At 30.0% G+C, this 14,094-nt stretch overlaps 2 protein-coding genes across 2 annotated transcripts in view; one reads left to right on the forward strand and one right to left on the reverse strand.

Moving 5' to 3' along the window:
- The window catches only part of LOC105192912 (alkyldihydroxyacetonephosphate synthase), an 86,245-nt gene that overhangs the window by 37,356 nt on the left and 34,795 nt on the right, over positions 1-14,094 (forward strand). The gene's annotated exons all lie outside the window — the stretch shown is intronic.
- Positions 732-13,724, reverse strand: LOC120358477 (dehydrodolichyl diphosphate synthase complex subunit DHDDS-like). The gene is made up of 6 exons (XM_039452870.1): positions 11,827-13,724; positions 4,328-4,475; positions 4,096-4,257; positions 1,584-1,732; positions 1,250-1,434; positions 732-1,133 (listed from the first exon to the last, which is right to left on the reverse strand). The coding sequence occupies exons 1-6, from the start codon at positions 11,930-11,932 to the stop codon at positions 996-998; spliced, it is 888 nt and encodes a 295-aa protein (XP_039308804.1). The 5' UTR covers positions 11,933-13,724; the 3' UTR covers positions 732-995.

Below are 14,094 nucleotides of genomic sequence, written 5' to 3' on the forward strand. Positions count from 1 at the left end.
AATTAATCATCGTGCGCAAAACAATTTTTTATAGTTGCTCAAATATGTGTAAATCATAATTTTTTGCATCAAAACTTGGATACTATAAAATCATTAAAATGGATAGTAAAATCACTATGGAAAGCAACACAGTTCAGCGTAGCTGTCAAATAAATCATCTAAAACACGGCTTATCATTTTTATATGCTATTTCAATATAATAAATTAATTTATAATAAATTATTTATGTAGCAGTATATGCATGGTTGAGTAGTAACTAGTCAAAAAGTTAAACGTTGTGCAGTTAGAAAGATAAATGTTTTACTTTTTAACTTAATTAATTTTGAATAAACAAATTTTTAACTTCAAATAGTTATTTTTAAAATACATATGAATCTTAAATCATAAACATCATTTTCCACGTTAAAAGTATTTACGTAAAAAGATTATGTAAGAAAAAGAAATTGTGAAAGGAAAAAGTAATCTTATTTAAATAATAATATTTCTTTGTTATTTCATATAAAAATGCCATTAAACTCAATTTAAAAACAAAATGTTTAATTTATTTTGGATGATTGCAATTGTTTTACTATTATAAAATAGAGTAATCTAATTTAATGTAATAATATTATTTAAAATTAACTTTTAAATTTAACTTAAGTTAATGTAATCTTAATTTAACTCTTAAACACGTAAGTGGATCTGACCCCACATGAAGCTTTGAACGCTTGCTATTTGAAGACGGAATGAGATAGGAGGTTCGGAGCAAGACTTAAAAAAAGTTTGAAATCTCCTCTTTCGATTGATATGTTTGACCAACTTTTTTGATCAACTAGAATTCGAACGTCACGGCAGCAAAGTTTTGTTAGGGCAAATGCGATCCATATAGTATGTAAGTGGAAATTTTTGTGACTATTTTACATAAAAAAACTGGACAAAATGCGTTCGAACAGGTCGGTTTGCGGATGTTACTCGCATATACTCTGTCTAAAGTTGGAATACTATAAAATGCTGTTTTACGAGAAAAGGGAGTTTTTCCTAAATACATAATACATATAATAACATTTTTGATAATAAAAGACTGCACCGAGCAAGCTCCATAAGTTAAATTCAGGCCATAAGGTATCAGTAAAGTAGAGGCAAGCATTGGAAAGCTAAAAAAAAATTAATAAAATTATTAAAATTAGTAAAATTTAAATGCAGATCTGTTTTGATAAGTTATGAGAAGAAATATATATTTAAGTCACAAGAATAAAGTACGTTCTCTTACCTGCCACATTAAAAAGTCGCTAAGTCGATATTCTCCAGACGTACGTATCAATAACTCTGGATTTGAGGATTGGTAAGTGTACAAATAGTCAGATATTAACTCTTCGGTAATATCTTCTGGTAAGATTTCATTATGTTTTACAGCCGTTGCAATATCTGTAATTGCATGAGTAAGTTCATCCCTTGCTGCAAACATAAAAAAATATAAAAATATATATTTCTAAATTACGTATTTACGTAACATTGGAAAAAAATGTAAATTTTTATTTGCATTTAGTACAAAATATAAAAGTGAGTGCATATATAAATATGATTTACGATGATCATATACTTACACGTATAAGCGACAGCAAAATTTAAAAATGCTTTATTATTATCCTTAGTGGCAATTACAGTTTGAGCGATTAATTGGTTTATATCTTCTGGGATCAAGGACAAATTTCCAAACGCACGAAAGCACACTCCAGCATCCATCAATATGTCTCTAAAAATCAGGGTTAGGCACGTTATTTTATAAAAATAACGCGTTACATTTTGTAAAAAGTAACTAGTTAACGTTATTCGTCAGTGATTTTATAAAAGTAACTCGTTACCGTTACCGTTACTTTGAAAATAACGATTTGTTATTTTTTTGTCATTTTTTTCTAATGCTAAAGTATCAAGTTATTAGATTTTAAAATTACTTTATTTAATAATTAATATTGCATGTAGTAGTAAATGTTAAAACTTTAAATTCTCTAAACTTATATACAATTGTATAGAACATAGTTTTTTTTATATTTATTTAACTTGTCTAATAATTTTTCAAATTCCTTATATTAATATCTTATTTACTTTTTACTATTTTTATACTGCACAATTTTTATAGACATTTAGATTAAACATTGTTTTTAGATTTAAACTTCGTCACATTTTACATCTCAGAAATAAATCAAAATTTTTTCAACAATATATGTGTGTGTGTGTGTGTGTGTGTGTGTGGGTATTCATAACGAAAGAAATTTTAAGTTTTTATACCATAGTAAATACAAAATTTGGAAAAAATTCCATACAATTTATGTAAAAAAAAAATATTATCAATTAATTGAATTTTCGTCAGAAAACTGTAAAATATTAAAAATAAAAAATTTAACCAATGTTTTTTTCTTACTCAAATCGTATGGAGTCTTTTAATGTAGAACAATGACAAAAAACCTATTTATTGTGATAAAAAGACATTCTATGTACACTCAAAAACTGATTCTTTCACTAAAATTTATTACAATTACGATTCATAATCATCACATTTGAATGATTATGATTGATTATGAATGATGATTAATCAAACATTATTGATCAATATAAAAAAATTGATCAATACAAATCAATTTTAAACTAATTTAATGAGTAAGTGAATATTTAAAACCATTTTCTAATTGTATGTACATTGCGCATTATTATGATTTTGAAAATTTATTCTTCCATTTGATTTGGATAAAAATATTTGTATCCAATCAATACTCTAATGCGCGATCAGCGCGCGATCTATTGAATAAATAATAAGGAACTAAGTAATGAAAAAGTAACGGATGAATTCCGTTACTGTAAAAATGTAACGACGTTACCGTTACCGTTACAGACATAAAAAGATGACGCTCGTTACCGTAAAAAAATAACGAAAACGATAACGACGTTAAGTCTTGTGTACACCCAAGGACTTTGATTCTGTCCATGTGGAAAATTTCCAAACAGAGAAGTCGCTATCTTTCTACATACTTACATTTCATGATTAACGTAACGATCAATAAGTTCTAGTCGTTATATTAATCATGAACTGCGAGTATGTAGAAAAATGGTGACTTCTCAGTTTAAAAAATATTCTGAAGGACAGAATCAATTACCGTGGGTGTACTTCATAAAAAATAAACATTAAAAAAGTATTAAAGAAATATTGAGTACATGTTATATGAATATTTACTGAAATCATTTTCTCAAGTGAATAATTAAAAGCAAATTTATATAATGTTAAATAAACATTAAAAAATGTTAAATAAAATTATTTTTTGAAATGAATAATTCATAAAAAATAAAAACTTGAAAAATATTTCTCCTATCTTTCTCTATCTGAAAAAGTGCATGTTATTCGATATTATAAATCGATAATTGTATCTTTCTCAAAGTTTATTGTTAACGCTTTTTCGTAATGCTGATTTTGGTTCTCCCGCGCTACACACTGATCGTGAGCTACTGTTATCGCAGAGATCGCATTTTCACGTTATGTATATCCAGGGTTAATAGTAAATTTATAATTTGAAGCTTATATATAATATCGAAAGTTGTGTAACGCGCGCTTGTTTTGCTAGTACATATAAAAAAACAAAGTAAATTGAAAAAATATTAAATAAACGTTACGCAAATGTTTACTGAAATTATTTTGTATAATGAAAAATTAATGAGGAATAAATGTTTGCATAATGTTAAATAAAGATTTAAAAAATGTTAACTGAAACTATTTCGTTAAACGAATAATTAATGAAAACTAAATATTAACCAAACGTTAAATAAACGTTTAAAAAATGTTAATTGAAATCATTTTCTGAAATAACTAATTCAAGAAAAATAAATGTTTACATGATATTAAATAAACGTTTTAAAAACGTATTTTTGAGATAACAATTTTTAAAATAATTCTTCAGTAAAAAAAAATGTTAAATAAATGTTAAATAAATATTTTTTTTTCCAAAATGAGTTGAGAAAAAGAATATAAAAAGAAAATAAACATTTAAAAAACATTTTTTAACTATTTCTTTCCTGCTTGGGAAGATTTAAAATTGTGCCGCATTGTAACGCTTGATTTAAAATACATACATATTTTTTAAGAGGTTGTTAAATTTCTCCCTACTGAGGTCCATGAGGCCATCAAGTTCCTCTTGGCTACGATTAAAGTTGCCTATGCTGAACGCATAAACTGTGATTTCTTTAATACCAAGGTCCATGCACCAATTCAACGTTTCAATCATTTTATCAAACCTGTCACAAATAAAATATGTAACACATATACAGATTAGCATTTGCAAACTCTTTTCTCAAAGATACATACCCCTTTGAGTGTCCCTCCTTTTTTGTCATGTTTCGTTTCGTCGCGTAGCGACATCTGTTACCATCCATGATGAACGCTACGTGCCTGGGAACCTTTCCGGTCTTTATGATGTTCAAAACCAAGTAGGAGAGGCCGAGGTAAGATGTTCCTGGGGTACAATGTTACGGTGATTATAATTTCAACATAAAAAAAATAGCGATATGTTCTAAGTACGTCACGAAACAACGACCGATCACGCAAGTGCGGCAACTATCTTAATATTGCAAGTAGCGTTTAACTTAATTTACGCCGCGGTCTGTGCAAAGACATGCTCGTAAATCAAGTAAGTAAATATTTGTCCATCGTAATTTTTTGGTCTATTTTGCTTATTTAAGGTAGTTCACACAATAGTATTATTTATTGTGTTTATGTAGATGGATAGACATTCAGAAATATGATACACTAGTGTTTATTCGTCTATTTTAATATGTAGGCAAAAAATTGTATCAAGATGTTACATGTGTCGAATGGGGCTAGTTGTTACCGTAATTTGGGGTACGCTGTTACCTTGGAAAAATTTGCCCTGTCGCATATGTGCAGTTGTCTATATCGATTCTCATTTTGTTATAGGATGCGGACATATAACAAAAGACAGAAAAAGTTTTAATGGAATATACAACATTTAGTGTCAAAGAATTAAAGTGGAAGCAGAAATGAGAAAATTTTATTAAAATAAAAAATTTTTAAACTACAAAACTTGACGCTCTTAGATATTTAAATATCTATCTAATAATCAAATGTTGTAAAGTATAATAGTAACTTAGAAAATTATAATAACTTACAATGTTACTTAAATGTTAAAGAAACTTAATCTGTAACTTACTTCTAATTGTTTTTAAAACGCATATTTTACAAGTGTTACATTTATTGCATTCGTTCTGCCAATTCTTTTCCTTGCTTTTCTTATCCAGTAGCGCCATATTTTCATAGGTAAAAAATTTTTTATTTTAATAAAATGTTCTTATTTCTGCTTTCTTTTTTAAGTTTTTAATATTTAACTTTTTATTGTTCTTCTAAAAGGTTGATTACATTTTTATTTTATCATTATTTAAATTAGGTACGTAAAAAGATTACAAAGATTATCTTAATATTGTTTTCCTAAAAAGCTGATCATTATTTTATTTTATTATTATTTAGATTAGATTTTTAAATTTATTATTTAGAAGGATCGTAAAGATCATTTCAAAGTACTGATCTCATAAATACAAATGTTTGTCACAAAAAAATGAGATAAAATATAGTTTTAAATGTGGTTTATAATTATTATAAACTCTATGATTATTAACATAATTATAATTAAATATAAATATCAGTTGTTTGGCTTTAATGTACCTGATTGTCTCGTTACCTCATTAAATATTAATTATAAATGTAATTCACGTGTTTTGATTTATTAAAAGATGTTTTCTTTTTTTCTTTAAATGACTTTATATCTTTTGGTAACAAATTACCCCAGTGCTTTTGGTAACAACTAACCCCATGAAGGGGTAAAACGTTCCTCTCTGACTCTGACACTTATAAATAACTTTGTACAAAAATCAATGATAATATACTACAATTAACCTTATAATCCTAAAATACAATAAATTTGATGATAAATCAGTCAATAGTCAAAGGAACAACAAATTATTTTACTAGTTATTTTTGATATTTTCTTAAAATCGGAACTTTTGTCCCCGGTCTCCCCTATTGCAGCCAGTTCATGATACACTTCGTTATCCATGAAGGTGCGTTCCGAATCTAGGGGCTCTAGTAGAGTATACAAAGTTGTTCCGAATTAGCTATTGCTAGAAACCCTCTAACTATTGCGCGCTTTGAAAGTGCTTCGAGAGTGCGTATAGATACATAAAAGCTACTGCGCTGCTCGATTGTCGGGCGGTCTTTTTATAGCGAAGTGATTACGCTAAGCCGCTGCTTGGCGCAATTACTTCCGCTTTGTTAGCGCGTACGCGCGTACACATTTTCGGTCGTTGCCCGATGGATTTATGGAAATGTTGATTTTGCCTCGTATTGCGAAGGTGCTTGCTAAATGGTTTTTACTTTCGGGTCATGGTAATTGATTCTTGTTGCCATGCACCGTGTTATGGCTAGGCTATAACACCTTATTTGTATCCAGGGATGGGCATTATTGAATAATTTTTTATTTAAATAATAAAAAAATCACGAATAAAAATTTATTCGTTATTCGGTTATTCTTGTAAATAATAAATAAAAATGTATTTGTTATTTGACCTCTTATAAATGATGAATAAAAATTTATTCGTTACTCAGCCTCTTGCAAATAACGAATAAAAATTTTTTCGTTATTCAACCCGTTGTAAATAATGAATCAAAATTTATTTATTATTCGGTCTCTTATAAATGACGAATAAAAATTTATTTGTTATTCAGCCACTTGTGAATTATAAATAAAATTTTATTCGTTATTCGGCCTCATATAAACGATGAATAAAAATTTATTCGTTATTCAGCCTCTCATAAATAATGAATAAAAATTTATTCGTTTTTCAGCCACTTGTGAATGATGAATAAAAATTTATTCGTTATTCGGCCTCTTGTAAATAATGGATAAAGTTTATTTGTTATTCAATATTGTCGGAAAATATAATTCGATATAATTTCTTTTTTATATTTTAGCGTTACAAGCGCCTTTGTATTTATATCTAAGCGGCTCATTTCGTTGGTGTCTCGAACCCAAATAACTCACTTTTGTTTACGAGGTGTGTTCAAAAAGTATCGCGAATTTTGTGTTTTTTCAAAAATTATTTATTTATTCATGAATATCTATTTTGTCCCCTTCAAAGTAATCCCCATGAGATATTATACACTTGTGCCAACGGTTTTTCCAATCTTCGAAGCACTTCAAAAAATCATTTTTTTTATCTTGTTCAGCTCCTCCTTCGATGCCGTCTTTATCTCGTCAAGCGTAGCGTAACGTCGTCCTTTCATGGGCCTCTTCAGTTTAGGGAACAAGAAAAAGTCACAGGGGGCCAGATCTGGGGAATACGGTGGCTGCGGCATCATTAGTGTGTTGTTTTTGGCCAAAAAATCGCGCACAAGCAACGATGTGTGAGCAGGGGCGTTTGGTACGAATTTCGCGGCGACCCGTCTCATGCCCAAATCATTGATAAAAATCGAATGGCACGAGCCAATCGATATGTTTAGGTCCTCAGCAACTTCTCTAACGGTGATTCGACGATTGGCCAATACCATTTTCTCCACTTCATTAATTTTTTCGTCTGTTGTTGAAGTGCTCGGGCGTCCGGCACGCTCTTCGTCGTTCACATCTTCTCGGCCTTCTGAGAACATTTTGTACCACCGATAAACGTTGCTTCGGTCCAAGGTAGTTTCTCCGTATGCCACAGTCAACATTCGGAATGCATCCGCGCACTTAATTTCGTTTTTCACACAAAATTTGATACAGGTTCTTTGATCCATTTTTTTGAATAGGTAAAAATCGAAGACGATCCAAAACACGTGCAAGCAAAGCAGCTGTCAACAATTAAGTGAACATTCAAAATGGCCGAGCTTGTCGGCATAAGTGAGAGACATGAGTACCAACATAACGCCACAAAAAGATCGAAATTCGAATATACGTAACCCGCGAAAATTCAAAATTCGCGATACTTTTTGAACACACCTCGTATTTCCCCGTGCGTATAGACCCCGCGATTTTCTTTTTTACACAACTGCTTATTTAAAATTTTGATTTCATTCGTTTAAAATATTAATTATTTCAATAATTATAATCGTGTCTTAAGTGTGTTTTCTTGAGCGAATACTATTCGCTAATATTCCGCTAATATAAACGCCTCTACAACAAATGTCTTATAAATAATGAATAAAAATTTATTCGTTATTTGTTCTTTTGTAAATAATGGATAAAAATTTATTTGTTATTCAGCATCTCACAAATAATAAGTAAAAATTTATTAGTTATTCAGCCACTTGTGAATGATGAATAAAAATTTCATCATTATTTAGCTGCTTGAAAATGACGAATAAAAATTTAAACGTTATTTAGTTATTCTTAAATAATGAATATAATCACTTATTCAATACAACCTTTATTCAATACATCTTGAATAAGAAACAAAAATTTATTTTTTTATTCAATTCTCTTTGAATAACAAAATAAACAACTGAAATTATTATTATTTTTATTCTATAAATTCTGAATAACAAATAAAAGTTAATTTTTAATTTTGTTCATAACAAATAACTACCTTAGCATTAACTGAACATATATATTTTAATAATTTAAAATGATTTTGTACTAATAATTAAAAAATGTAAAGGAGCATTTGAAAAAAACGTTATTGGTTAACATAATTTCATCAATAACATCAGTTATTATATTAAATTAATCAATTTAATATAAATAGTGATATTACTAATTCTTATTCGACATGCTGTGTTACGACCGAAAATTAATTTGGCGCACATTCTGCTTGAATTCGAAGAAGTATATAAAATTACACAAATAAATATAAGCACTAAGATCTAGCTGCGACCGAAGTAAGTCTTCTTACTAACAAAATCTTAAACGTTATTTAGTCATTCTTGACTAAATTATTCTTTATTCAATACTTATTCCTTATTCAATACATTTTGAATAAGGAACAAAACTTTATTCTTTTATTCAATTTTCTTTGAATAACAAAATAGACAACTAAAATTATTATTATTTTTATTCTATAAATTCTGAATACCAAATAAAGATTAATTTATAATTTTGTTCGTAATAAATAAGTACCTCAGCATTAACTGATCATATATGTTTTAATAATTTAAAATTATTTTACTGATAATTAAAGAATGTAAAGGAGCATTTGAAAAAAAAATGTTATCGGTTAACATAGTTTTTAAAATTTTTAATATAATATATTTATTACATTTATTATGGAATTTATAGAATAAAAATAATAATAATTTCAGTCGTTTATTTCGTTATTCAAAGAGAATTGAATAGGAAAATAAATTTTTGTTCCTTATTCAAGATGTATTAAATAAAGATAAGTGCTTATTCATTATTCAAGAGTGACTAAATAAACGTTTAAATGTTTATTCATCATTTACAAAAGGCTAAATAACAAATAAATTTTTATTCATCGATCGTTAATCATTAAAAGTCAATCATGCCCATCCCTGGTATAGATAATTTCTTAGATTTTAGTCTTTGTATCTATGTACGATGAAACGGAAGTAACTGTTCATTTTTCAATATTTTGTAAACTGTTATTAACATCTAATTGCTTATCACAAATGTAAATTTATTGTCTTCAATCATTTCTAAAATTTTCTCTTTTGTTTCGATCATTCTTATCCGACGATCACCATCAGTTTCAACATAGTTTTATTAATTAGAAGAGAAGGAGGCTACTGCGGATATTACCGCTACTCCTGTTATTTTCATTATTAAGTGACGAATTCTAACAATTGCTTATAGACTTATTCGTTTGACAACTTTTTGTAGTTTTACCAGTACACTAATTTACCAGCACAACAGCTAACAATTAAGTTATAAGTCATTTTTATTCTTGAACACTTCTAAACTTTTGAAGAGTATATTTCAGCACTTAATTACATATAAAATAAACATGGGTGTTTCTTCTCCTCTACTATTCCGAGATCATCTAATGCTCAAAAGATTTTCGATCGGAATGCATGCAATTTGGATAATGCTTCGCATTCAATCTTTCCGTACGCACGTTTATACAATTTGCTTCACAGTAAACTAAACATATCATTGTATTCGCGTTGTTATATCGGTACATTCTTTTTTCACAAAAAGTTACTTTTATGTGAAATACTTAGATGATGCGACCAGTAAAATATTCATAAAGTTTGTAATGTCTGGTGCCACCTCTGAGAAAGTTGAAATGTATCAAATACACAAATAAAAAAAAATAATGAAAAAAATTGCATCTATCATGATTTCCTTTTGCGACTAAGCATATTATTGTTTAAAATTATTGTTTATAAAAAGAAAATTATTGTTTATAAAAGAAGAATGCATCATTATAATAACAACAAATACGCCGATATGTATTTAATTTATGGTAAAGCACACTGTGTAAGTATACGTGCAGCAAGATTATATGCAGTACGTTATCCAAATCGTATGCATCCTGATTGCAAAACTTTTTAACCGACTGGACCGCAGAATTCTAAATAGTAATTGTTTGATGTCGGCATCAAAAGTTGACGTAGGTCGTAATCGTCGAATAAGAACGATCGGAATGAAAAAAAGAATTGTAGAAATAATTGCTCAAGATTCTATTACTAGTATGTACACGTGTAATAAGTCACGAATCAGCTACAAAATCTTAGAAACGACCTTGATAACGACTCTCTTTTCGAGGATTTGAATTTGATTATAAAAAAGATGAAAAGATTTTACTGGCTCTTTATATAAAGAGAAGAAGGAAACTATTTATTAGATTACTTATTATTTCAAAATTATTTTTTAAAATAATTTAGGACAACTTAATGATGTCGGTGCCTTCAAATATAGTTTTCGTCTTTTGGGTGGTCTTGCAGGTTTAATTATACGTGTTGGTTCTTTGACATAAACAAGGACGTGAGACGTACTAAATCGAGAATCGGGACATAACTTTGATGTGAAATATCTATGTGTGAAGAAAATACAGATTGTCGTGATTCATTTGTTCGCGAGTGAACGGAATGTAACACTATTGTATTTCTTTATCTTTCGCCGATTAATTATTACTATATTAATGTAAGGTCATCAGCAGGTGACAGAGTTCCGAGTTGGTATCCAACGCGGTATCGCTATAAATTAAATTGTCAGTGTGTACCAGCGAGCATAACATTATGTAACGTTAAAAATGGCATACAAATTTAGAAACTGAAATATGAGATTTTTACTCTTCGCTATCGTAACGTGAGCTTTAACGCGCCGCTCGGGAAGAACCGGTTTTATGAATGGTCCAGTTTTGCATAATTAGTAGGCATCTCTTTCCGCGTAATTGCATCGTTGGCGTACCGGCCAAAACATTTAGTATTTTTAATATTCGCGAAAAAAAAGATTCTATTGTCACACGAAATCATACAAAAATGAAACAAATTGTGTTATTGCGCGAAATGCTGATGTTTATCTTACTTATGTGCTCGTAAAATAGATCAGTTGTTTTAATCCAGCAATTAATCATTGTGCGCAAAAAAATTTTTTATAGTTACTCAAATATGTGTGAATAATAGTTTTTTGCATCAAAACTTGGGTATTATTAAATCATTAAAATGGATAGTAAAGTAACACAGTTCAGCGTAGCTGTCAAATAAATCATTCAAAACACGGCCTGTTAAACGTAACTTTTAAAATAGCTTAATTTTATAAACTTTTAATTTAAGTAAGTTTTAAAGAAATATTAATTTAATTAATCCTGAGAATGTGCATAAACAGTAAAAATGATTCTATGTAGTTCTAATTAACTTACCTAAAATGTATTTAAATCCCATATTCTGCAAATTGCGAAACTGATGATAAATAAATGATATTATCATTGCCAAACAATGTATTATCGTTGTTGTTAGATCCGTCATTATGTTCTGTTAAAAATAAATATGCACACATCAGAAATTTTTTCTATTACAATACACGAAAAAATATAGATTAAAAAACAATAGCACATATGAAATTTTTTTGCAAATTACAAAACTGTATAAATAAATAACATCTGTAAGCAGTGTATTATCGTCATCACGATAATATCAGCTACTTTTTGATATTGTCGAATAATGTTCGCGTATATAATAGCAATTTTTTCTACTAATGTAAACGGAAAAGTAAAGATAAACAGATAACAGTGCATGTAAAAATTTTAAATGCAACAGTTATAAGTAAATATTTTTCAATAATTTGAGATATCTATTTAATATTATATTATAATATTGATGTAATATTTATATTATAACATTGTAAGAGCCACAACCTTAGAATAGAATGTCTCGATAGCTACTGTGATTGGAGACATTTTAGGCATGTTTATATACGAACAGCAAAAAGTATGGAGCGAAAAATGCGCAGATTTTCGGTGCATATATTCAACTCCGCCTATTCGTCGGAGTTGTTAGCGAAGGGGAATGGGGGTTATTGATGGGCGGCCGAATCCCAGGAAAGTATTGGGAGCACTTCGCGTAGGGCGTAGGCCAAGCCAGGTTTACTGCTTACGTAAAACATCGTCGTTGGGTTAGGGTAGGTTAGGCTTCGCGGTGCATGTTTAGTTCGATCTCGTGATCCGTCTCAAGACCAGACGCAAAGAAAAGTTGGGTTTTGCCGGTGAATATGCCGGTCACGTCTAGATCGGCGAGTCTCACACCTCACACTACCCCGCGTACCGAGCTGCCGATCGCGCCCCGAGCGCTGTGGCCTCAGGGGCGTTTCCATCTCAGAAGTATGTTGAATATATGCCCTTCTACTAAAGTACCTCAAGGGTAATGTGGAAAGCTATTGTCTAAATTCTAATTACCGTACATAGCTTTCCACATCACACATGAGGTACTATTATTGATGCGTTTTTTTTATGTGGTTTCCCAAGTAGGCCTAGTCCACTAAAAAATCAAAGAAAATAAAATATGTACTGCATAAGGGTGATGTAGAAAGCTATTGTCTAAATTCTAATTACCGTACATTATTGTTATTATAAAAATTAAGTTAAAAAAAAAATTTTTCTCGAAAGGTACGCTACTAGCGTATTTTTAACGGATGCTCCTGAGGCAGAGCGCCGCTCGCGTGATCGCGAGCTCGACCATCAGGCGGCGAGCGGAAGCGGGGGTAAAAGTGGACGTCGCTTAAGGAATCGGCCCAAAATGCGCAGATCGTTGCGAATTCTGAGTTAGAGAAGCAATAGGGCTACAATCGTCGGACATGGGGCGACCTTGGAACAACCGGACCCTAATTTCTCGGGGGCAAGCACGATAATCACTTCCATGAAATAGATCTTTTCGTGTCAGCAGGATTCCGGCAGAGCACGTTATCAATGGAAGTCTGCGTGTCCTTGGGTCCGTGTTATATAACAGGTTGACCGTGGTCAGTTGACTGATTAAAATTTACTTTTATTTTCATCCAAGGGCGCCGACTACATGAGTGCACATCTATTCGACGTCAATGCCGATGGTTGATATTAATAAGTATTTCAAATCCTTTTCAACCACTCGAAAATTTCGTTTCTATTAGATGTAGTTTTGCAAATATATAATTAACAAAAATAATTAACGTCACTATTGTCTTCTCTTATCCAGATAACATATAGTTGAAAATTGGATCATGTAGACGTTTTTTATTAAACAGATTTTCCGAAATTTTTTCATATTTAATTTAATTATTATATTATATTGACACAAAATTACTAGTTGCATTCTTATTTAAACGAATAACAGAAAAGCTATTCCAGATGCTATTCCGCATTTGTGAAAATAGTTAAAAAGAATATTACTGTCTCCCCTCAAGCCCCTCACACCGCTTGCAGGCCCCTTAAAACTGAGCTGCCCGCCTAATCTTCGAGCAGGTATCGATGTGCCGTAGGTATTCTTCTTGAAACAGTCCGATACGCTTAAGAAAGTGTGCGAATTTCAAAAAAGAAATTTTGTAACAGACGTAACACTTTTTTTAACTCATTCTAGAAGGTTCAAAGCAGTTTATAAAGCAATAAAAAAATTGATTTTTCAAAAATTCTACAGTGGTGTTACCCCTTAAAAGCTCATTT

This window comes from Solenopsis invicta, chromosome 8 (assembly GCF_016802725.1).
Source record: "Solenopsis invicta isolate M01_SB chromosome 8, UNIL_Sinv_3.0, whole genome shotgun sequence".
NCBI classification, from domain to species: domain Eukaryota; kingdom Metazoa; phylum Arthropoda; class Insecta; order Hymenoptera; family Formicidae; genus Solenopsis; species Solenopsis invicta.

What these genes read in the sequence shown, in the direction of transcription:
- LOC120358477 (XM_039452870.1), bottom strand. Translation starts at nt 11,932, where the DNA reads ATGACGGATCTAACAACAACGATAATACATTGTTTGGCAATGATAATA. An exon ending in AAGGAGGGACACTCAAAGGG is followed by an intron (nt 4,258 to 4,327) that starts GTATGTATCTTT and finishes TATTTGTGACAG; the next exon opens with GTTTGATAAAATGATTGAAA. An exon ending in TTTTGCTGTCGCTTATACGT is followed by an intron (nt 1,435 to 1,583) that starts GTAAGTATATGA and finishes TTATGTTTGCAG; the next exon opens with CAAGGGATGAACTTACTCAT.